At 46.0% G+C, this 25,457-nt stretch overlaps 2 protein-coding genes across 4 annotated transcripts; both read right to left on the bottom strand.

Moving 5' to 3' along the window:
- Positions 1-1,170: 1,170 nt before the first annotated feature.
- LOC101937624 (triggering receptor expressed on myeloid cells 2-like) lies at positions 1,171-10,428 on the bottom strand. Of its 2 annotated transcripts, none has more exons than XM_008177594.4 (5): positions 10,134-10,428; positions 5,477-5,821; positions 3,353-3,410; positions 1,741-1,907; positions 1,171-1,595 (listed from the first exon to the last, which is right to left on the bottom strand). In XM_008177594.4, the coding sequence occupies exons 1-5, from the start codon at positions 10,426-10,428 to the stop codon at positions 1,579-1,581; spliced, it is 882 nt and encodes a 293-aa protein (XP_008175816.2). In that variant the 3' UTR covers positions 1,171-1,578. The 2 variants fall into 2 exon arrangements, with proteins under 2 accessions (XP_008175816.2, XP_005314118.1); XM_005314061.4 differs by having other exon boundaries at positions 3,353-3,407; positions 10,134-10,311.
- A 4,364-nt stretch (positions 10,429-14,792) lies between these two features.
- On the bottom strand, positions 14,793-24,666 carry LOC122173056 (triggering receptor expressed on myeloid cells 1-like). 2 transcript variants are annotated; one of them, XM_065591607.1, is made up of 6 exons: positions 24,482-24,666; positions 20,829-21,176; positions 18,773-18,869; positions 17,792-17,910; positions 17,202-17,251; positions 14,793-15,437 (listed from the first exon to the last, which is right to left on the bottom strand). In XM_065591607.1, the coding sequence occupies exons 1-6, from the start codon at positions 24,519-24,521 to the stop codon at positions 15,207-15,209; spliced, it is 885 nt and encodes a 294-aa protein (XP_065447679.1). In that variant the 5' UTR covers positions 24,522-24,666; the 3' UTR covers positions 14,793-15,206. The 2 variants fall into 2 exon arrangements, with proteins under 2 accessions (XP_065447679.1, XP_065447680.1); XM_065591608.1 differs by having other exon boundaries at positions 20,829-21,282; positions 24,482-24,614.
- Between the last annotated feature and the right edge of the window lie 791 nt (positions 24,667-25,457).

Below are 25,457 nucleotides of genomic sequence, written 5' to 3'. Positions count from 1 at the left end.
AGTGAGCTAATTCCGTGAGAGGAAAGCCTGGTCTGGTAGAAAGAAGGCGCTCTAAGATAGGCCCCAATCCTCTGACACAGGGACTATCATCAAGGGGGTTGCCCCACGCTGGTACATTGTTTGTGAGGATCCTTATGACAGGCCTTAATCCCCCCGAACAGAGACAACATTGTTTCTGTCCCTTGGCACTGTGTGTGTGCTGCTCTCTGAGGTGATGTGAGTTTGGTGGCTCTTAGCTCTGGCCCTCTGGGGAGGAGACTGTGCAGATAACCATCTTGGATAACGCTGCACACTGATATGGCAGAGCAGCGAGCCCCTTTGCAGCAGGTGGCAACCAGAGCACCAGGCTCTCTATCGCCGTGGGAAAGGTCTCAATCTCCGGGTACGTCTAAGCTGCAATCGTAGGTGTGATTGCAGCTTAGGTAGACACATGTATTAGCTTTAATCAAGCTAACATGGCTAAAAACAGCAGTGAAGACACCGTGGTATAGACCTCGGTGCAGGCTAACAATGCAAATATATACCCAGGGTCCCTGAGCAGTTTTCTTCAGCCTGCCCTGTAGTCCATGTTGCCACATGTTTACTGCTATTATTAGTGTGTTAACCAGATTAAAGTGACCACGGGTATGTTTGCACAAACTACAAATCACATATCCGATTGCAGCATATACATAGGGTGAGAGAGAAAATTCTCCTTTAACTCTTAGGAGTGGGTGGGGCCACTGACACCTGATAGCAGGATTCATTTTATGTTCCTACAGACCCAGTGTGAATCTTAGGGCACTGACCACCTCTGTGCTTTGTGGGGAAACACAGAGAGGTATCCTCGGCTGTCACAAGTTACTAGCTGCAGAATATAACTGATAAAACACAGTTTTAACCCATCTCTCTGCTCCCACTCTGTGTTGTTAAATGCTAACTCAGCCCTGCAATGGATTCCTGGACTTGTTTTATGTACTGGGAGTGTTCGAGTGAGATGGCCCAAGATTACCTGATCCAGTGCACTACTGCCCCATTTTGGTCCACCTCTGGGTAAGGTATCTCCCTGGACACGTGGGGAGCATTCAGTTGGTTTTCTGGAGACATCCAGCCAGGCTGGACACATTTAGTAAAACTGCTAGTTTTTCATGACAACACTGAGTTTCAGTGAATCAAGACAAGACACATGAGACACGACAATGCCCTTTATTTAGCATCACCTGGGTGAGTAATTCATATAGCCCATTGCACCGTCTGTAGATTGCACCCGAGACACGCTGTGGCTGCTAAGATACGCCAGTGAAAGTCCCACTCGTGCGCTAGGCGAATGCACTGCCAAATGCTGCATCTTTGGTTTCTTTTGCAGGGAAGCATTTTCCATTAGCCTTGCAGGCAAAGCCTGGCATAGCAAGCAAAGGTTATCCGGCATGGGGGCCTGGGGAAACCGAGCAGAGCTTTCTCATCCTGTCCCCATCTCTGCAGCATCGCTACATGTATGTGCGTTTGTCCTGGGGGAGTTGGGAGTTTGGACAGACAGACTCTGGGAGTTCTTTATTTTTCTGCCCATCCTCTTCCTCCTCCTCCCATCCTGTCCAAGCGTTACCTGTTCTCTTGTACTGGAAATGGAAGAGGAACAGAGATTAGAAAGCGGGTGAGAGATGAGAAATGGAGACAGTTGCTGACAACCTCCCATACGGATGGCAGGCTCATTACACATCCCAGTGGGGGTTAATTCTGTCATGTGAACGCTCATGAGATCACCTGTGAGTGGGAGGTGCTGGTGTTGGTTCAGGTTTTGGCTCCCCTCCCTTGTGGCTCTGCTCCTCTGACGGCTGGCGATGGTAAAGATCAGTACGGCTGTCAGGAATTTGGCAACCAGGATTACCGTAATGATGCAGATGAATGCATTGAAATGGTCCTTAGGAAGGCTGTTATGGGAAACCACACATACAACAGTTTAGCTTTAACTAGGAAAGGAAGTTTTCCACCTTTTAATGGGAATCTTGTATTTTGGTAACATAGAAAGCCAAAGACAATCACTGTCTCTATCTAACATTCTCCCTGCCCACACATGCTGGGACTCATGGGAGGCTGCAAAGATTACAGTTGTCCTAAACAATAGCTTTAATCTGAAGGCAAGGACAGCTGATGGAAACGAATCAAATTCCTCCTCTGGAGCAGTGGTTCTCAACCTTTTTCATACATGCCTCCCTTTCTGATACTGGGTCATTACCCTCCTCTCATCTAGCCCTCTCCCATTGAACTGCTACTCCTCCCCGATTTAGCTAGGTGCAAAAGGCACAGTGCTCATGTCTCCCTGGCATTTGTTTATGTTCCCCCTTTCCATCCTCCCACAAGTTGCTAACCTCTGCTCGAGAGGAGGGAAAAAGATCTTCAAACCCAGCCATAGAGGGGTTTCAAATGCTCATCCCCTTAGGGGTGTCAGAGCCCAGGACCCCCCAGTGAAATATACCTAAGCCAATTAGACAGTCAGCTGTTGGAATTCATTCTTTCTGTTCGATTTGTACCAGCCTCTCTAGGATTCTATAGGAAGTGTGGGCTCTGTAATGATGCCTGGCAATTTCTGTGTCAGAAGAATCTGAGATCTCCCAGGTGGGAGGCTGCTCTTGAGAGCAATGGGTCACTTGGAAGCTCCCCCGGGGGATAGAATTACCCCGCAGGGATCTGTATCGTATTTTTCCTCTGTACAGTTGGTGTAATGACGGGTTAAGTTAATTTCCATGTGTGCATTCACTACACCAGCCCCGATTTTTTTATTTAAAGCTGGTTCTGAGGTGGAGTAGACTGATCCTTCTGCCACTGTGGGTTCAGGCAATCAGTGGGCAGAGCCCATCCTTCAAGCATCAGTTGTTCACTTTCTCTAGGATGCTGCTGCCAACCTTCCCCCACTTCTGATAGGCTCTCCTATCACATTATTATTATGTGTAGCATGGTAGCACCTAGCAGCCCCACTCACGAACCAGGACCCCAACGCGTTAGGGGCTGTACAAACACAGAACAAAACAAGGAGGCGCTTACATCTCAAACAGCTGTGCCACCAGGCCAGCCCACTCCTCTGCTGTAGCCAGCCAGCTTATTGCTTGGCCATTTTTGTTCTTTTCTATCTCTCATTGGTTCAGTCTGTCTCTCCCTGCCTGCTGCACTCTTTCCAAATCTCTGACTGCTCATCCAGGGTAATCCTGTCCTACTGGGCAATGGGTCTGGCTTCCCGCAGCCATTGCAGCGGAGTCCCACCCAGCAGGGGATATACCCTAGGTCCCATCGCTGCTTTAAAGCTGGTGCAGTTGCTGGGTGAACTAAGCCCAGGGATGTGTTCCTTACAGAGATCGCAAGAAAGAGCCTGCAGGTTTACCTGGAGATGCTGTGCAGAGCCCTGGCCTCCTCTGGTGCCTGGGTCTCCATTACACCTGCTGATAGAAACAGAGCAGTTTAGCTTCCCATGTAATGTTTATTCATAACCAGAGGTCATCACCTTTGCTCTGGCTCCTCGTGGATGCTGAGAGGTGAAGTTTGGGACCTCTCTCATGTAATGACTGCAGTGGGTTCCACTGCTGCAAAGCAGGAGTAAATAAGAGAAGAATCTGGGCCAGAAACTTCAGGCTTTCAGGCCCATTAGACATTTACATGACAAGAGTATCCTGCTAGTAATTAGGAAACCATGGCATCTCTGGTACCCGGGCTTGGATACTCCGGGCTGCGTTCTCAAGACTAGCATGGCATATGGATTTTATAGACACTTGTAATCTGAATAGCGAATGCTTGTTAGCCTACAAAGTCCATGAATGAAACCCGTCTGCTCTGCCTGTACAGGGACTATTCCTCTGGGCCATTGAGCGAAAGGAGAAAGATGCAGGAAACCCATGAGGTCACCACCACATTTATGACTGTATCTGAAGAGCTTGATGCCTGGTAACACGGAACTCTGCGGCTTACTCACTACTGACTAATCTGACATTGCTAACTGCATGGATCCAAGGATGCCCAAACTTCACTGCGTTAAGGGCCACATGAGCAACTTGCCAGGAGTCTCAAGGCAGTGTACATTTTGCATACAGATCTACGTAGTCTGAGTGCGTATCAAACACATGGGGCAATAATATTGGTTTAACAGAAGCATAGGAATGCAGGACTGGAAGGAGGGACCTTGAGAAGTCATCAAGTCCAGTCCCCTGCACTGAGGCAGGACCAAGTAAACCTAGATCATCCATGACAGCTGTTTATCCAGCCTTTTCTTAAAAACCTCCCCTGGAAGCCTGTTCCAGAGCTTAACAACCCTTACTTATCTTTAGAAAGTTTTTCCTAATATGTAACCTAGGTCACCCTTGTTGTAGATTAAGCCCATTATTTCTTGTCCTATCTTCAGTGGTCATGGAGAACAATTAATCACTGTCCTCTTCATAATAGCACTTAATATATTTGAAGACTGTTATGAGGTCCCCCTTCAGACTTTGTTTCTCAGGACTAAATATGCCCAGGTTTTTTAACCTTTCCTCATAGGTCAGGTTTTCTAAATCTTTGATCATCTTTGTCGCACTCCTCTGGACTCTCTCCAGTTTGTCCCCATCTTTCCTAAAGTCCGGCACCCAGAATAGGACACAATACTCCAGCTGAGGCTTCACCAGTGCCAAGTAGAGCAAGACAATTACCTCCCACGTCTTATGTAAAATGCTTCTGTTAGTACACCCCAGGATGGTTTTCGCCTTCTTCGCCACATGGTTAACTCATATTCAATAGGAGATGTACTAAACCCTCCAGATCCTTTTCAGCAGTACTGACACCTAGACAGTTGTTCCCCATTGTGCATTTGATTTTTCCTCCCTAGGTGAAGTACTTTGTGCTTGTCTTTCTTGAATTTCACTTTGTTGATTTCAGACCAATGCTTCAATTGGTCAAGGTTGTTTTGAATTCTAACCCTGTCCTCCAAAGAGCTTGCAACCCCCTCCCCTTTGTGCTCGTGTCTTCCCTGCTAGGGGGAAAGGCAGCTGTTTGCTAGATTTCACTAGCAAAGAAACATTGTGGTTAGCCATGTGTGTCCTTGGCCTACCGTTGCAGAGGAGGATGGCTGCAGGCCACACTTTATAGGCTGTGCTCTGCCCTTCAGCTCACCCCTCCTGCATTAGCACAAGGACTACAGAAAAGGAACTATGGTCTTGTGACAAAAGCACTGGACTGGGAATGAGGAGATCTGGGTTGAGTTCCTAGATCTGCCCACAGACTCTTCCTGGGTGACCTTGGGCAAGGCACCTAATCTCTCTGTGCCTCAGTTCCCTATCTATAAAATGAGGATAGCAGCACTTCCTTGGTCTGCTTAGATTATAAACCCCTGGGGGCAGGGAGTGTCTCTTCCTCCTGTGTATGTACAGCACCTAGCACAGTGTGGTCCTGATCTCTGCTGGGGTCTGTAGATAATACTGTAATGCAAAAATTTAAAATGCATGTAATCTTGTTGTACTGAAACCACAGCCTGGGGACCTACCTCCCAGCACCTCCACTTTCACCTTCTTTAAGGTCCTTGCTTCTCCTAAGAAGTCAGTCTTGCACTGGTACAGGCCTGCATCCTGTTTCTGGAGTCTCTTCATGGTCACTGTGAGGACGCCCGTGTGGATGTTGTCAGCAATGGAAGTGTTGCCATTCCACTTCTTCAGGAACTGGAGCCAGAAGCGGTGGGCGCTGACCACGTGCTGGCACTCAGTCTTATTGACATGTTTGCACCAGCTCTTCTCTCTCCACTTGTTCTCTTTGGGGCTGTAGGCGCAGCTGATGGAGATGGTCTCTCCTTCCATTCCATACACCACTGTGATGTTCTCTGCCACACACAGCTCTGGGAGGAGACAAAGGAAAATCCGACTTAGGTCTCAATCGTCTTCTCTCTGACACACACACTTCCCTTGTCCTCACTAGGACAACTTGGACCTGTAATTCCTCATCTCTGTTGGAGGTAGCAACGTGGTGTAGATCAGTGGCTCTCAACCTTTCCAGACTACAGTACCCCTTTCAGGAGTCTGATTTGTCTTGCCTATCCCAAGTTTCACCTCAATTAAAAACTACTTGCTTACAAAATCAGACATAAAAATACAGATGTGTCACAGGACACTAGTACTGAAAAATTGCTGACTTTCTCATTTTTACCATATAATTATAAAATAAATCAACTGGAATATAAATGTGGTACTTACATTTCAGTGTATAGTACATAGAGCAGTATAAACAAGTCATTGTCTGTATGACATGTTAGTTTGTACTGACTTTGCTAGTGCCTGTTGTAAAACTAGGCAAATATCTAGATAAGTTGATGTATCCCTTGCAGGACCTCTGCATACCCCAGGGGTACACATACCCCTGGTTGAGAACCGCTGTTGTAGATGACAGGGCATCATCCAGCCATTTACCACCGTCCTCTGCTCACCCTCCTTCCTCAGTCCCCAAAGTTTGGGCATGTTCAGATTCAGGATTTTGGTTCAGGCCTTCTCTAATTCTTTACCTATTGACCCCCACTGATGCGCCAGTCAGCTGGGTTTTCCTGTGGTGGAGAAGGGAGGAGATATTGTCTCCCCAGTGGAAGGATTTGTCTCCTGAAATGCCACAAAAGTCTTCCCCTTCCACACTTTCTTCCTTGCATGATGTTGAATGTTACATGGCCTTGCTTGAACTCCAATCAGAGCTCATCAACACCTCACCTTGCCCGGTCACATGACGCACTCCATAGTGATAGAGTTTAAGGCCAGAAGTGACCGCAGATATTCCAAGCTGACCTCAGTGATGTGAGGCACTTCCATCCTCCAGGGGCTGATCACATTGCTGGTCCGGAGAGCAAGAAACTTCCAGAAATTGAACCTGGGCCTTTCCTTGGACATAGAGGAGGATTAAATCGACAGAGTCTGCTTGGCAGTTACACCAGTGGCTCCTAGCCCTGCTCTGGTGGTATGCAAATAGAATTCACAACCCTGTTGGGCCCCTTTACGCTGCCAGAGTGGTGCAAAGGGGTCTTGGTATAAAGGAAACAGATCCACAGGCACAAGCCAGTCTCCAGTTGTGTGGTTGGAGGGTTAATTCTTAGTCCTGTTACTGACCTTTTAACATCCGTGGTTTTGAGAAATCTCCTTTTGCCCTGAGCAGCTGATCTTTGACTATTTTCCTGTTTCTCTTTAGTTCCTTCTATTCCTGTTTCTCTTCAAGCTGCAGATGCAATGGGGCCGCATTGTTTGCGATATTTATACTTTTAGAAGGAAGCTGTGTGTTATTTTGGAGAGTCTGTGTTTTAGGTGGAGGCTTTTCAGTCACTAGCAACTGCTGCAGAAGAATTCTAAGTAGAACTGAAGCCGGAAATACATTGGGAATGGATGTTATAAGGGCTTCACAGAGCCGCCTGTCCTGAGATGATTGAGAATGCCACAATGTTTGGGAAGATGCACCATCTTCTCTTATTTGTAAATATTCGGAGTAAATGTTAAGCTAAAAAAATAGGCATAAAGACGGATAGGTGTTCTGCGAGCGTCGCATATGCTGCTTTACCAATGCATCTCAGTCCTGACCTGCAGCCCCCGCTATTGTAGTCTTGGGGTTCCACCCCCACCCCAGTGCACCCCAGTTCTGACCCAAAGCAGCCCCTGCTATTTCACTCTTGGTCAGAGACTGCCAGTTTAGGGTTGGTAATGTCCCATGCAAAACTCTGAGACATTATCTTTTAAAACAATTCTGCTGACAGATCGTATATTATCTGTGTTCCTCCTCCTTTGTTCTTTATTACTGAGGATGATACAGATGAGCCCAAGCCAGAATGTTGGTTGCAAACACCTCATCATTTTGGAAAGTCTGGCCACTCATCCAGATTTTGCAGCTGTGGCCCACGTGTAATGGAAATAGAGTTGGTGCTTGTAAAACATACATCTACTATGATGTATATTGCGATAGCACCTACGAGCCCCCATGATGGACCAGGGCCCCATGGTGCTAGGGGCTGTACAAACACAACAAAAAGATGGTTTCTGCCCAAAGAACTGACAATCTAAGCATAAGCCAAGAGACAAACAGGGTGGGACAGACAGATGGTAAGACTGCATGTGCCAAGACTAGAGAAGAGGAGGTTGAGAACCGGGATGAGAGTTCTAACTGCCTGGGTGGAAAGGAAAAGCTGTTCCTTGCAGATGTTCATCTACTCCTGTGTCTTATTTCCCACGTGAAGTCCCCATAGAATGATGGTGAGCATGGCATAAATGCCGCTAGCTAGATGACAGTCATAATGGATAGGTGCTCAGCTTCTCTCTGTCCACCTCCCAGGCAGATGGGTCTTGAATGGGTGGATATCATAGGAGAGTGAGGCAGACGAACTGTGTTTCAGGTATCCTTCTCAAAGTAATGTGGTCCTTGGTTATTCCAGGGTGTTCCAGGAAGAGAAGTCCGGTCCAGTTTCCTCCCACGGGAGAGCTGGAATTTTTTTTTGTCAGCCTCCATAGAAAAAGAAGGGAAGAAACTGACAAGATGTACATGGGACTGGAGGAAGGATGGTATTGATATTAAGGCAGTGGAGTGGGACTCAGATAGGCCCTGGTTTTATTCCCAGTTTTGCTATAAACTGTCCCCTTGTGACCACTGACCAGACATTTAACATTTCTGTGCTGTAATTTCCTATCTGTAAAATGGGGCTAATGCTTCCTTGCCTCCCGGAGGTGTTGTGAGGTGCTCAGTTGTGACGGAGGCCAGATAAGCACCTAGATAAAATATAGGGGGAAAAATTCTTTTCATTTTGCCTAGATGGATCAGATGATCTCCAGCGGTTAGTCTGATATCCTCATGCCTCGCTCTCCCTCCCCCTGCCCCCAAATGCCTCTCCCCAGGAATCTCTGGAGAGAAAGACCCTGAGTTCCCACATTTAAGGGTTGGTCCTCTGAGTGCCGATGAGGTGTCTCTGTTCCCTTAAGCCTTATTTGCTGCTGTAGTTTGCATGTAAAATAGTCACACAAACTGGATTTTGCAATCTCAGTTGCTGAGAGTGCAGTTAAAGGCGCTTGTTATTTCTTCCAAGATGTTTCCTGCTCTGACTCACAGGTTCCCTGACAGATCTCAGCCCACCACCCTGGAAGCAGCTGAGTGGTAGAATCTCCAGCGTCCTTTGGAAAAAATCAAGAGTATAGAACACAAACCCTGGAAGGGAATGAAACCATGAATGCAGCTGCTGAAGAGCATGTAGTGTAGTGACTTATGTTTAGGGGAGGCCCTTCTCATCCCCCACCCCAAACTACCTGCTCCTTCTACATAAAAACATAAGAACGGCCATACTGGGTCAGACCAAAGGTCCATCCAGCCCGGTATCCTGTCTACCGACAGTGGCCAATGCCAGGTGCCCCAGAGGGAGTGAACCCAACAGGTAATGATCAAGTGATCTCTCTCCTGCCATCCATCACCACCCTCTGACAAACAGAGGCTAGGGACACCAGTCATGGGATGCATTCCCTCCTCCTCCTGCTTTGTACATTCTCTGTGGTTCGCATGTTCACTCGCTAAACATGTTACCATGGCTCCATTTGACTCCATCTGCTGCTTCAAGACTATTTGTGGCTTCTTTGCCAGACGTTCTGGGACACATGGGTCGGGAGGGAGGCGGGCTCGTTCTCCATTGCTTTGCACCTTACGTTGTCGTTTGCACAGCGAACGCGAAGTGGGTGGATGATGCACCAAATCACTATACTTGCATGTGACGGTCCCTTTGCACAGGTGCAATTATTGCACCGGGCACAAGACAGTGGAGAACCAGGCCCAGAGAATCTACATCTCTTCAGTCCAGTGCCGAGGATAATAAGCTTGAGCTGGATCCTGCAGGGCGCAGAACACCGCCTGCAAAGTTTTGAGCTCCCTCAACTCCTGTTGCAGTTAATCTTGCCCTTAAAAGATAGCTACCTGCTTTGACTTTTATTGGCACTCCCACTGATAATTGTGGGGGTGGGTCCATTTAAGAATGTTTACAATGGAATCATCTTCTCTGGCTCCAGAACAAACAGCTGAGCCTTGCGTCCTGGGCAGTGTTTGCCTCATGGTCCCTGCTATGACTCATGCTAGATGTTGGACAATGCCAGTTATTGCTCCAAACCTTCGCCTACCCCTCAACCCGACACAAAAGGAGTTGGATGCTTTCTTACCTGATAAGGAGACCAACAAGACCAGATGCATCAGCTTTCCCATGTCTCTTCCTCGCGCTATCCAGCAGCGCAGGGGGGAGTCTGAACAAAAATTAAAAGGATTCTTGCCCAAGAGCAGCTTTTTTCTCCTTATTCTGCAGGAAGGAATGAGAACAGGAACTTGGCTTCTCTTCCCTCCTGGGGATTGAGCAATGTACCAGGGACGGATGCTTCTCTGACTGGCTGAAAACTGGGGCAGCAGCAATGCCCACTGTGAACCAGGCTTTGGTCTAGACAGCCTGAGAAGAGTTGTCATGTGAGGAGGAAACCATGCGATGGAGAGGCGGTTTTGACACCGAGGGATGGTGCTTTTCATTCTCAATAGGCTTTCTAGGCAAGCTTTTGCATGATGTGAACTTTCCGTGTATGGACGGAGATCGTGTCTTGACTATCTCAGGGTGGGCTCTGCCAGGCAGATCACCCAGATACCTCGAAAGGTGGAAAAGAGGGGCTGGGATACAGCCTTGGAGATCTCCATGGAGAACCCTAAGGTTGTATTCAGACTCTTTGCTCGTCCTTTAGTGGCACAACTGAAAAGGAACTACAGAAAAGCTTATCACACAAGGAGTCCAGCAACTCGACATGACTGTTTAGGACAGGAAGTGAAGAATATTGTATCAGTTTAAACTGCTGGGTGTTTCAGACCAGCACAATGTAATTTGCCCAGGACACAAGGGCTAACATCTTTACTCTGTACTCTTGCAAAAAGTGCTGTGGGATTTTTAATGAAGTCAGGGGACCAGGAGCTTAGTTTTTTGTTTCATCTGAAAGACAGCACCTCCAACAGGTACAGGGCCCATCGCTACCATGCTGGGGCATTGGTTCAGTACTGACTTGAAAGAGAGCCACCTATGGAATTAACTAATCTAAAGAGCTAGGTATTCACATGATACCCATCACCATGGTATCTGAGCTCCTCTATTGCTTTTAGCTGGAGGTTTTCCTCCAAGTACTGATTCAGCCCCAGGCTATTTAGTTTATAGGAGTTGTGATGGGCTGGGTCACAGAAACCCCCTTGGGACTGTCACCTGATGTGCTGAGACTTCTTCTGAGCCCATTTTCCTTGCCAGCTTGGGACTTCATTACCCTGTCTTGTTGAGCCCGACACGCTAGCCTGCTACAAACACAGACCCAGGTCTGAACCACGTCCCCCACAAGCTGCAGACTTAACTGAAAACTGCTTAAGAAGTGCTCCTGTCTCTAGCACCTAGATACCCAGTTCCCAATAGGATCCAAACCCCAAATACATCCGTTTTACTCTGTATAAAGCGTATACAGGGTAAACTCATAAATTATCCGCCCTTTATAACACTGATAGAGAGAAATGCACAGCTGTTTGCTCCCCCGGATATTAATACTTGCTCTGGGTTAATTAATAAGCAAAAATAGATTTTATTAAATATAAAAAGTAGGATTTAAGTGGTTCCAAGTAATAACAGACAGAACAAAGTGAATTACCAAACAAAATAAAACAAAAACACACCACTCTAGGCCTAATACAGTAGGAAACTAAATGCATGTAAATTTCACCCTCAGAGATGTTCCAATAAGCTTCTTTCACATACTAGACTCCTTCCTAGTCTGGGTCCAGCAATCACTCCCCCCCTCCCCCCCCGTAGTTACTGTCCTTTGTTCCAGTTTCTTTCAGGCATCTCAGGGTGGAGAGGCTATCTTCTGAGCCAGCTGAAGACAGAATGGAGGGGTTTCCAAGGCCTTTTATATTCCTTCTCTTGTGGGTGGAAACCCCTTTGTTCTCCTGTGCAAAATCACCGCAACAAGATGGAGTCTGTAGTCACCTGGGCAAGTCACACATCTATGAATGATTCCGCTTTTTGTAGGCCGACACCATTGTTTACATGTTAGTTTGAACGTTCCCAGGAAAACTCAGATGTGGATTGGTGTCTCCCAAAGTCTATTGCTAGTTAAGTACTCCCAATTACTTGAATAACCCCTTCACACTATGTTGACCAAATCTGCCTTATGTGCTTCCTACAGCAAACACTTTAAATACAAGCATAGAGCCAATGCTCATAACTTCATATATAAAAATGATACATGCATACAAATAGGATGAATATATTCCATAGATCATAACCTTTGCAAAGATATATGACATGGCATATCTAGCATAAAACATATTCCAGTTATGTCATATTTACACTCATAAGGATATTTCTGAAAGCATTATGGGGTGCGTCACAGGAGCTGACAGCATCACACCCAGAGGTGGTAGGACTGCAGATATATCCTCTATGCACAAGCCTTTCTCTTTCTCCCTCTCTCTTCTAGATAGGATATAAAGAAACAGCCCTCCACCATGACCATAAGTATGTTATAGGATTCATTCTTTCTATGTAGAGGTCCATTTTCAGTGCAACAGGTAGGAGTTTAGCCTCATGTTGGTCAGAAACATCTACTTCCCTGCAAGTACACCCCATAGTCAGTTCTAGTTCAAAGTCTTCCATTATTGTCTAGTTTAGGTTTTTTTAGCAAATATTTTTGTACTTTCTTTTGTAATTCCCTGCAACTTGTTCCTCCTGGGCACAATGTGATTTACAACTGTAATGGGTCAGTTGTAAAACAACCACCAAAATTGTTGAACATTTTCTTTGATTGTTCCCCCCTCCACTCCCCCAGTTTTTCAATGAAAACATGAACATCTTCAACAAAACTGGACGCTTTTTCGCAAATATGCCTGTTGTTGACCAATAAAGGCTATTTTCCACCATAAAATTTTTTTGACTTGCTCTGTTTACAGCAAATTCCCGCTATCAGTTTACTCCCTTCATTCCTGATAATTGAAGATCCTGCCCATCCCTAGGCCCTGCAGAGCTTCCTGTCTCCGTTATATTTCTGACCCTTCCTTGTGCATGCAAAGGGATCCCACCTTGTGTTGCTATTTGATTGAGTAGTATTTTCCACCTGCATTGTACCAGTGAAAATGGCTGAACAAGGAGCATAGTGGTAGAAAATCAGGCCATTGGTCTCAGGCTCTGCTTTCTTTTTCATTTACTTTATTGCTGGCGAAAGGTGCCTGATTGTTAGCCAGAAAACCAAAGTCAGTTCTGTATCCCTAGAAGATTGGTAGTGTAGGCTTCCCCTCGGCAACCCCAAGAGAGCAGGGACCTACTTTTGGAGTGAGGGGTAGTTGAGGCCCATTCATCTGCCACCTGTCTTGAACAACCAGATATGGTGCCAGCACTTTTTGGAAACCGGACACTTCTGTCCACTGGGAACTGGGCTAAAACCCAGCAAACTCATTTCACATCACTCACTGACCAGCTATCTGCTCTTGGACATTACCCATCCGGTCCAGATTCGCACCACTGATCTATAAATTAAAATTCCCCGAGCCTCAGCATGTCCCTCTGAGTCACCCAGCGCACCCGAGTCCTTAACTATTTAGCCTTAGTGATTGTTGCCACTTCCTCTCTAATTTTGGGCCTGTGTCGAAATCTGCCCTCTGTGCTCATCCTTCTTCTTCCTCTATTTTCTCCGTCATATTCCTTGCAATTTAGCTGCTTCATCTAGCACTTCCTCTTACCTGCTCAGCTGCCTATCCTCTCAGCTAGAGCAATGAGGGGACCCTTCTGTTCGGAAAGCTCCCCTATTCTCCCCCGCCCTTCCTTCCTTCTGGGTGAATGTGTGCAGTCCCATCTCTTTTCTTCACTCGAACACTCCTTTCTTGGTTTCCCCGTGCTGTCGCTATTCCCTGTTGCCTTGGTTTGAGTAGCCAGCCTGGGTAGGTCAGCAATGCAATCAGAGATGCTGAGTAACCCAAGGGTTTTCCCAGCCGGAGAATGACTGGCCACTCCTTCAGGGCATTCAGGGGTGGGAGGGCGAGTCAGAGGCCTGTGCCAACACAGCAGTGTGGAAGCGGTGTCGATAAATGCTTTGAATGCGGCAGGTGACTACCTGTTTTCAGTGAACTGGCCATAGAGACTGCACGTATGTCCTGAGCCTGTGGACAAACACTGAGCACAAGTTCAGCACTAGAGCTGGGAACACCACAGGATCCAGCTTTCGAGACTCGCCACTGTCATTAGTCCTGGCAGCCCTGTTTAACCTGTGCCCCCTTCCCTAAAGGAAGAGACACATGCCCCCAACACACATGCAGCCCTGAGACCCCATCCACATGCCCATACACTCTATTTTTTCATTCTAAATAGACGCTCCTGATCTGATGCCTCACCAAGACAACCAACATTTAATTTATTCCAAAATCCTGTTGTCCCTGTCTCCCTCACACCCACGCAGGTCGCTGCACTTGAGCTGCTTGGGCATTTGCATGACCTATTCTGCACTAACATGTGTCTATAAGGTGACTAGACAGCAAGTGTGAAAAATCGGGACGGGGGTGCGGGGTAATAGGTGCCTATATAAGACGAAGCTTTGAATATTGGGACTGTCCCTATCAAATCAGGACATCTGGTCACCCTATGTGTCTATGCATGCTAAATATCATTTTTGCAGCTGAAAGGCTGTTCTGGGGCCTTGGTTCGTACAGTATAGTCATTCTAGGTTAGAGACCGTGATGATGGTGATTAATACTTACACGTTGCTCCCTTGCAAACACTCTCAAGCTATGTATTGAGGTACATTCAGCAAAACGTGATGCAGTTCACACATCATCAGTATATTTATTCCCCTTCCCCCTCTGCTCAGTCTCTGTCACTCTCCCAAGGGGAAGCGGAACCCTGTAACATCTGAGTCAGAATCTTACACAAACAATGTTTGAGTGGGTTTGAGATGACAATGCCCGTCCATATTCCTCCAGCTTGAGCCCTGAGGATTCTCCTTCGTTCTCTTGATCTTCCTGTGCTGTTTCTTCAAAAGCAGATGCATTTTGCCCAATTGCCTGTGATAAATTTCTCTGCAAGCCTCTGACCTGAGGCAGGACTTTAAATATACATATTAAATATGAACATAGCAAAGACTTCTTCTCTAGCATGCACACATGCTCCCCCCCCACCCCAGCAGTGTTCCAGCTCAGTCTCTTCTGTTCCACTGCTGGGCTATTCAGGGTTCTCGAGATCATGATTTGGCGCCTGATGCTAATGGCTTAAGTGAAATGCTGGCGTATTCCACAGGCTCAGTGGAGGACCTGATATGGGGTGTCTCCAGAGCTCGACTTGGCGTGATGTTGGCGTAGACAGATTCCCTGGGACTGGGTCTGGATTTAAAGGCCAAGGTGGCATATTTTAGGTCTTGTGGCATCTCCTGTTTGTCGTCCTTGGGATCGTTCATGTTGCCGAAGCCCTGAGACTGTGCACAGAAAAGAATAACACTTCTCAGCGAGAGCAGAGCTGATTCCAAAAGCACAAGATGTACTCAAGTAGGGAGAAAAAGACCAACACAACACGTTACTCTTTGTTGTGGAGACGCTGGAAAGAGATTGAGCCGTATTCACCCATCTCCTTCCCAGATACCTACTATGACCCCATCCTTTCAACACTGGCTTCTAATCCTGTTGCCTCCCAAATGCTCCTAGAATCTCTCAGCTTCACTGTATTTCCAGCAGCGTTTCCTATTGCTGTTCCCTCACTCATCCAGTGTTTTAAAGCCCCCGGAGAAAGTTAACCTTGGGGTTTTTAAGGTGAAAAGAATGCAAAGAGTTCAGGGGCCATAGCCAATTGCTGGCAAGTCAGCAGGACTCAAATGGATCATAGGACACTTGAGTTTTGTAGCTTCTTGTCTCTGTTTAGCTGTCCAGCTCATTCTATTCAAGCCTGATCCATTTCAGCCTATTCCTATGTGTTCTTTCTAGTCAAATCCAATCCAGCCTTTCATTCTGCTCCATTTTCAATCAATCCCAATTCATTCTAGGCCAACCCAATTTTCAATCTACTTTCTCTGCACACTCTTCAGAGCAGGGACATCTTGTGCACCTTTGTCTGCAAAGCATGTCACACAAAGCACAATACAAATAATTACTGATCCAACCCAATCCATTCCAGTCTGTTCTATTCAGTTCATTCCATTCCACTCTTGCCCAGTCTGATCCAATCTATTCCAAACCAGCATGATCTATTCCAGTCCACACCACTGCAAACCAATATGGGGCTTGGGTTCCTGTTTTGTACAGACACCATCCCAACGTTTTGCCTCCAAGCCCATTATAAACAGGTATCATTGTCAGCTAGCGCTGGTTGGAAAAACTTCAATGGAACCATTTTCCATTGGAAAATGCCGTTCCTGGTGAAATCGAATAGCTTGGTGAAATCATATCTATTTTGCCAACATTTTTTTGTTGGGGGGGGGGGGATTCCAACTCTCAAAATGGCCCATTTTGACATTTTAAGAACAAACTGTTTCAAATCTTCTTTTTGAAAAGACCTTTCATTTGGAATTTTGTATTTTGTATTTTTAATATAACATTTTAAGTCGACAATGGAATGAAATGTTTCTGTTGACTAGAAATGTTTTTTTAAAATGTTTGCATTCATAGAGAATTTTGAAATCTTTTGGGTTCCATTGTGAAACTTTGAAATCTCAAAATCCTTCACGAAATGGCATTTCCATCCTCACATGGCTCTCTTGTCAGCGTGGAGGGAGAGTGGAAATTTAAAGTGACTATTTCAGTAAAAGGTAGTGCACGGTTTCACTCTCACATCCTCTCTGTCTGCTCTGTCTTACAGTGCCATCTCTTTCTACTTTAAAGCAAATGCCCCAGTATGGTGAAAAGGCTGTTCTGTCTCTCTGTACTGCATTTAACACTGTATTGCAGGGGCTCCCAAACTTTACCAGAGCACGGCTCACATTTTAGTACAGAGGTTGTCTCATTGTCACTTCTTCTTCTGTTCACAATTAAACAAACCACCCCTCCCCTTCACTTGCAATCCTCATGGCAACTATGACGACTGCCTGTGTGGAAAAGTAACATTAAGAAAGTATTTCAAGTTTCTTTGAATGCAATTTAGCAACTGAAAATAAGGAGAAGTAAGCACCACATGAGCAGCCAGCTTTCCACAGACCACAGTTTGGGAATCGCCACGCTACTGCTTTTATGTTTCCAGTAGCTTCACTTACCACTGTGGCATCCTTGGGTTCTTCATAGATGGCTTCAGCTTGTCCATCACCTTTTAATAAAGACAAGACAAGACCCCTCAATCCTGAGCATTCCTCATGTCATCACAGCGTAGGTGAAAGCCACAGAATGGACTGGCCAGTAGTAATGGTAGCGAAGATTGTAATAGTGGGGACCAAACTACATTGAATCCAGTGAGCAGGTTGTGCCCAGTTTACAGTTCCGCCCTGGGAATTATAGTATGGCTGAGTTTATGAAATGTCCTGTGAGAAGTTTTAGGGACGTGGGTCTGATCTCATGTGGCAAATTATTTTTAATCTGGTATTTTCTGTGGCAGTGACTGCAGTCTGATGCTTTAGAAGATTTTTAAAAATATCCATGATGCACCTGTCCAGTTGCACAATGTGTATTTAGGGGAAAGAACTCCTTCCGAACCCTTGGGGCAGTCAGGCTTCCCTCCACCTTGTGCAGGGTTGCCCACTGGGAATCAGGCAGTGGGGCTGAATTCACTCAAAGTTAAAACAAATGAGAAATAGGGAACCGAATGTAGTGCCAGACAGACCATGTGAGGCCCCATCAGCTCTCCATTTACCTCTTGTCTTCAGCTGCTTGGATTTCCTGGTGTACAATATCACCAAGCCTATAAGCGCCAGGATGAAGAGGACTCCCAAGACCACGCCAAGGATGATGAAATTTCTCTCAGTCGAGAGGCTGAGGAAGCAATGGCAGTCTGTGTTAGACAGACTTACCCAGTGCAGGTGCAATGCTTCCCAAACCCCTTAGCGTACACCCAACCGGCCGTCAGACCAGGGCCTGGGATAGCTCACACACCTAGGTGGCTTTTTCTCATCACATGTTACTTCCTTTAATGCAAAACCCTGTCTGTGCCATTTGACGTAGGGAGTAAGGTCCTGAACTTCTCTCTGTGGCCCTGTGAAAACAAACCAGTCTCTGAAGCCCAACTGTGAGCTCTGTGGGGCAGGGAATGTGTTTTGTACAGTGCCTAGCGCAATGGGGTGCTGGTCCATGGTGCCATCAAAATACAAATCACAGACCTCAAAAAGAAAAACAAACCTAAATTGAATAAACCAGTAACTAGAATGAGGTGATACACCGCTGGGGAAATATTTAATAGGGCTTCCTCAGCTTCCACTGAGCACAGTGGCCACTGGCTGGCGTCAGGAATGAGAAGGGGCAGCCCTGCTTTTACAATGGCTGATGCAGGGAACTATTTGGATTCAATGCATCCAGATTTAACGTCATTTCTCTTGCTCCAGAGAGCAGCAGCTGCAAGGGTTAATGATAATACAGTGACAAGACTAGTAAATTCTCAAACGAGATGGGGCCTGAATTTCATCTGCCCATTTTTATCAATGTGCCATTTAACACTGGGTGGTAGGTGGGAAGAGGGCACTAATCTGGCACCTTTAAAGGAGGCCTGCTACATTCATTGCCATTGTGAAAGGCTGCTGCTTTCTCTCTGAAAAGAGGAGCATGTGGGATCAGCCGCTAAGAACCCCTTGGAGGTGTGTGAACACAGAGGCTGTCTTAGAGGAAGGGGTTGGAGCCTTACCTGCTATTTGGTGAGATGACCCCAGCACTAGCTGTGCTAAGGATTAGGCTGGTGTGACCTGTGCTTGAGGTAACTGGAACGACACTTGTAGTTGTAGCTGCAAATACAAACAGTTTCGACACCTCAGGCCTTGTCTACACTAGCCTTTATCCCGTAACATTTCCCACCAGTGATAGCTACCACTGGTGCAGGGCTAGTGGAGACAAGCTGGCAGTGCTGTGAGCGCTGTGTCATGCAGACCTACTTGGCACAAGCTAAAAAACACAGCCGTTAAAAGGCTGGGTGGCCACTTGAGCCTTGTCTACACTAGCATTCAGACTGTTGCTACTGAGAGAAGCACATGGTATGATGGGGAGGTTGCTCAGTATTGCAAAGCTTCTCCTGTACCACGAAGCATGTAACAATCCTAGACAAAGCCACCAGCCTGTGAGACTCAGGCCATTAGCATCACCTGTGCCACAGCTTCCTGCAGTAATGAGGAAACAAACCAAAGAAACAAAGCTTTAGAAACATGCAAAAAATTGATACAGCAACAGCATCTAGGGCCATTACTGCACATCACTGCAGGCCTCCCATGAGGGATCAGGGCTCACAGACTGTGTATTCAATCACATGTATTATGATTACAGCAGGATGACATTTTTGGACCGAAATAATTTTTGGTGAAAAAAGCAGGTTTGGGTCGACTAAAATAGTTACTGAATTCATGTTGGATTTTGTCAAATGGTTTCTGTGGCAAAAAAACCCAAACCCAACTTAAAAACATTAAAAAAAAAGTCAGTGTTTTTTGACATATTTCTGAAAAAAATTGACTTTTTTTCTTCAAAATAACACCTTTTTGTTTTTAAATGACCTTGCTGGAAATGAAATGTTGTTGACTTTTCGAAACTTCTAGCTAACCAAAAATTCAATTTTTTTGCACAGCTCTAATTCTGATATGGACTTAATGTCCGATGGCTTCCCTTGGACAGGACTATCCCCACCCGTCTGTATTGCTCGACTGCCATCTTCAAAAACAGGCAGAGAAAGTTGCTGGGCTCTTATAGATAATTTGTTAAATTTCATTGATTAAAATAAATAAGTCAATTTGAGGGCATAGCTAGAAACTGGAGCTGGTTAAAAGGTGGGTCAGAATTTAAAAAAATACTCTTTTGTTCTCCATAAAAATGCAAACTTTGAATTGAGTAGTATCTCCGCTAGCTGCTCTGGAAACCAATGCTCAGCAGCTATGCTGGTGCTTAAATACTATGAGTCTGTGGGTCATAGAAATACCTAGATTGAAATGATTGAACCAGCTCTCAAGTAAAGGGGAGACAAGAAACAACTATTTAAATAGGTCATTAAAAACAGAAATATCCACATGGCCAAAGTCCTTATCTCAGCTGATGTTGTACATCAGTTCCTAGTGTGAGCTGTGAATAAAGGGACAAGGTTTTTTGGGGAGTGGAGGGAATTCTGGAATAATCTGGGAGGAGGTGATACAGATTCAGTGTGAGAGAGAGGAAAGAGAGAGTGGGGAAAGTGGGGGGCTGAAATCTTCAAAACAAAAATCCCAAACCCCACATTTTCCCTACCAATAAATACTCACCCTTGGCAACAGCCAGTTTAACTTCAATTATTCTGTAAAGCCTGGGAGGCTCATAGTGCACACACCGGTACACCCCTGCATCATCTACCTGTAGTTTCTCCATGATGATAGTAACAATCCCTTTCTGGGTGTCATCATGTATCCTGACTCTGCCTTTCTGAGCGCTGTTTTGATATGTGAAGTACCCGTGATCAGTGTTGACCAAGACATCACACTCGTTTAGGGTTACCATATTTTGAGTGTCCAAAAAGAGGACACTCCACAGGGCCCCGGCCCTGCCCCCAGCCCCGCCCCGCCCCGCCCCCGCCCCAACTCCACCCCTTCCCCAAAGTCCCCGCCCCAACTCCGCCCCCTCCTCTGCTTCCCGCGAACATTTGATTCAGGCAGGGGAGAAATGATAAAGTGGGGGAAGGAATTGGGATTATAGTCAGTGGAAAAGACAGTTCTTCTGAAAGGAAATTAACTCACCCTTGGAAACAACCAGTTTAATTGTCTTTAGCTGATACACTGTATCGGGTGGGTAATAGAGCGCACACCAGTACACTCCGGAGTCCTGCACCTGCAGCTTCTCCATGGTGATGGTTACAATCCCCTTGCGGGTGTCATCCTCTATCGTGGCTCTTCTAGAGGTAACCTTGGCTTGGTATCCATATGATGTGTAAGAGGTGCTAACTAAGGGAGAGCATGTCTCACCTCTCAGCTGGCACCAGGTTTTCCGTATTGCACTGTAATCCAGGGATCTGTAGCGACACTCAACAACGAGCCTCTGCCCCTCCACTCTGCTCTCCATGGTGTCATAGAGTTGTGCCGGGAATCCTGGAAAACACCAGACCTGCTCAGTAAGAGTTGGGATGGAGCAGGGCTGCCTGCTGCCCCCTCTGTGTCCTGCACTCAAGTGCTTGGACTAAACACAGCCCAAGAACTGGAGGTGGGAAGAATGGAGATGAATCAGTAACAGCAGCAATTACAAATCATTCTCCTATCAAGGGCTGGATTAACACAGGGGCTTTAGGGGTGGGCACGGGCAGTGCATGGAGACACACTGTCCTCCTCCCCCCAGGGGTGTGCAGAAATGTGCCAGCAGCTGGTCGCTTCCGGGAGTGTGGGGTTATGGCAGGCAGACAGGCAGCCTGCCTGAGCCCTGCTGTGCCGCCGGCTGGGAACTGCTGTGATTAGCACCTCCTGGCCAGAGCCTACATCTTGCACACCCTCCTGCACCCCATCCTCCTGCCCCAGGTCAGAATTCCCTCCTGCACCAAACTCCCTCCCAGAAAGAAACTAATATAACAGCTGTTCTAAGGTAAGAAGTAGGCTATTTTGAATTAATTCACTGTATTATACATGTTTTAAGACTGAAATGTAACCACAGAACGACTTTATGTTAATTAAAAGGCAAGTTGAGTATAACGTTAATAGCCTCGATGCCATAATTGTGATCATTTTGTTTTAAATTAGCAAAAAGACTTGTATACAGGGGCCCGACAAAATCTAATAGCCCCAGACCCACAGGAGAGTTAATCCGGCCCTGCTCCTACCACCTGCCTGGAGCACATTCAAAGATAGCAACATATCCTAGAATATCTCCTGCATGTGTCCCCTGCACACAGTACGTTTTCTCAGTGTGTATTCCCATGTTCTTTGTTTATTTGCAGATTTCAATTTCTCTGGTTGTTTAAAATCCCTGTGTCATCTCTGCCTATTTACATGTAGGTAGCTGGCAATAAACCAGTTGAGCACAGATCTTTGAGCTGGGCAGTTCTCTGCACTAACACGGAGATGGTTTGGATGTTCCAGCAGATCTTTTCAATCTTTCATTTCTGTGACTTTAGGAACTTTGCTCTCCTGTCTAACATCTGACCTTTCCAGTGTCACATTGGGGTAAACCACTATTTTAATTTCAAATCATTTAGGACACATCTCTAGCTGGGTGAAGCTGAATGCTCCACAACTGAAGAAAAATGAAACTAGCCGGAAAGTTTCTGCTCATCCCTTTATTACACGTATCCTTATCAATCCTATTTATTGCAGTAATGCAGAGAGGCCATGCAAGAATGGGGCCGAATTGTACTAGGCACTCTGCAACTGCCCAGGAAGAATTGGGTGCCACACTCAAGTCTCTTTTCAGACCCTTTCCTTAGGACATAGTTTATTAAAAAGCCTCACAAGATAACACAAAACAAAAGCTATCCCCCTCTGGCAAACAGGCTGCAAGACCCAGAGAACTTCCCCTCTGCCCTTGTAAAAGGACACTCCCCCCTTTAAAACCCTGCTGAATCACCACACGTGACAAGCAGCCTGTAATGGGGTTGTCTGATCCTTTAAGGGCCAGAGGCCTGGAGTTGGCCAACCTGTCCAATTAGCCCTGCCTGCTGTCACACAGGGAGGGGGAGGGGCGGAATGTGGGGTTTAAGTAGTAGAACCTGCTGGGTGCGGAGAAGCTGATTCTCCTATAAAGGGCAGCAGGACGCTGCAGAGAGGGGATGATCAGGAAGTTGTAGAGAGATGGCAGGGAGTGGAGCGAGAAAGGCTTCTGCAGGGAAGACCCTGAGCCCAAGAGAGTAACTCCAGCTAAGAAGAGTTGGGAAGAGCCTGAGCCCCTGTACAGCAACCTTTGGCCAGGAGGGGGTGCTCAGGAGGTGGCTGGCTCCCGCTGGACAGTCCTGAGGTATTTCGTGGTCATTCCATCCTGTCACACAGTCCCTGCCTCAAAGAGCATACAATTAGGGCTGTTGATTAATCGCCATTATCTCACGCGATTAACTCAAAAAAATCAATTGTGATTGATCGCAGTTTTAATCACACTGTTAATCAATAGAATACCAATTGAAATTTATTAAAAAATGTTGGATGTTTTTCTACATTTTCAAATATATTGATTTCAATTACAACACAGAATACAAAGTATACAGTGTTCACTTTATATTATTTTATTACAAATATTTGCACTGTAAAAATGATAAACAAAAGACATAGTATTTTTCAGTTCACCTCACCAAGTACTATAGTGCAATCTCTTTATCGTGAAAGTGTAACTTACAAATGTAGATTTTTTTGTTTGTTACAGAGCACTGTACACTTTGTATTCTGCATTGTAATTGAAATCGATATATTTGAAAATGTAGAAAAGATCCAAAAATCAAGGATCAAGGCTTGATTGTGCTAGGGGCTGTACAAACACATAGGAACAGTTTATAGTCATATCCTGCAGTGAGCTTAGCAGGGGCTTAAGAAGACAAGTGATACAAGAAAGGTGGAGAGGGTCAAAGAGAGAGATGCAGTCACACTTACACAATAACCACATTTGCTATAGAACTCGGCCTGAGGGGTGCTTTGAAGTAGAACTGCTGCCACTGGAATTAAGCCAGTTTTGTATTGCAAATTTGGGCTTCCCTGATGCCTCCCAAAGGAATTCCCATTTCCTGTACGTTTGTTTTGATAGGGGGAATTTCCTTCACATCTTTTTAAGGCTCCTCTTGTGCCTAACTAATAGGAAAGTGCCCTGTGCACCCTACAGTCTATGCAAATAAGTCATCACAGGCCCACAAAAACATTTGATCAGAATTGAATCCAAGGAGACATTTTAGTGTCATTTTAGTGACATTTTAGAGGCCTTGATCTGTCACATCAATAATCGGCTTCTAATGGAAACTGGACACCCATGGGCCAGGTATTCAGCTGCTGTAAATCGGCATCAATCCATTAACTTTAAATGATGCCAATTCGTGCTGGCAGATGATGCCATCTGATTATCTGGCCTAGAATGTCACTCTGAAAATTGCAAATTAATAACAAAATAGAGCTGGCCACCTGTATTTTTGTACGGCTACATTTGTGTGGTGTGTAGTGGGTGCTCAAGAATGTTTACTCATTGAACCTGGAATTTCCAGTATCTGGTGTAAATTGGTGTAGCCCCATTGACTTCAGTAGAGCTCTAGTGTTGATTTACTTCACTTGAGGTATTCGTCTGGCAGGGATCCTCACGCTCCTTATTGTGCTGTTTCTCGCACATTTCACAGCATATTTGACAAACCAAGCAGGGAAAATAGAACCCCAGATCCCTCCTGCCCCTGACATGGAATGTCCATGTAACCCCCCAAGTATCACATCACTCTTCCGCTTACCTGAGATGCAGAGCAGCAGCAGCAGGAATCTCAGCTCCATGCCTGTCTTCAAGCCCACAGAAGGGGCATTGCGGGAGTATCGTATGGAACGTGAAATGGATTTTTAGAAAGAGTCGTCTCTCTGAGCTCTCTCCTATCGACACTGAAGCTGCATGAGGAAGTGGCTGAGGTCTTGCCTTAGCACGGAAATTCTTCACCATGTTTTGCAACAAAACCGATATTAAGATAATTTAATTGTGTATTTAGGGAAGTGGATGGCAACAAAAGCATGGGGGGGGGTTTACACATCCCTCGTGGGCACAGTCACTGGCTGATCTTTCACTAACTGGGCTAAAGGATCATTTTGTTAAGTTCCCTGTGTGGGAAAGGGGGAATGAGCTGGTGTCTCAGGCTCAAATCAAACCCCAAAGGAAAAAGGGGTGTATTTTAAGAGACAGGTTTCCTGAGTATGGAAATGTGATGCATTAAAATACACCCCTTTTTGCTTTGCGGTTTGATTGGAGCCTGAAAGATTATCTCATTCCCCTTTCCCACGGCTCTTGTGATCAAGAACTGAGGATCATCTTTTGACACAGGTTCCGCCAGGACAGTTGAGACTAGTTGGGTTGTTTTTGCTACTATGGCCTCGTCTCTGCTGCAAACTGCATAATAGAATCCTAGAAATGTAAGGCTGGAAGGGACCTTGAGAAGTCATCAAGTCCAGCCCTCTGCACTGTGGCAGGACCAAGTAAACCTAGATCATCCCTGACAAGAGTTTGTTCAGCCTGTTCTTAAAACCCTCCAATGACGGGGATTCCACAACCTCCCTTGGAAGGCTGTTCCAGAGCTTAACTACCCTTAGAGGTAAGTTAAATACTAGGAAAAACTTTCTAAGCGTCCCTTGCCACAGATTAAGCATGTTACTTCTTGTCCTACCTTCAGTGGACATGGAGAGCAATTGATTACTGTCCTCTTTGAAACAGCTCTTAAGATATTG

This window comes from Chrysemys picta, chromosome 4 (genome assembly GCF_011386835.1).
Source record: "Chrysemys picta bellii isolate R12L10 chromosome 4, ASM1138683v2, whole genome shotgun sequence".
NCBI lineage: Eukaryota > Metazoa > Chordata > Testudines > Emydidae > Chrysemys > Chrysemys picta.
Note: the sequence above shows the minus strand (reverse complement) of the source record. Positions and strands in the feature narration are given on the sequence as shown.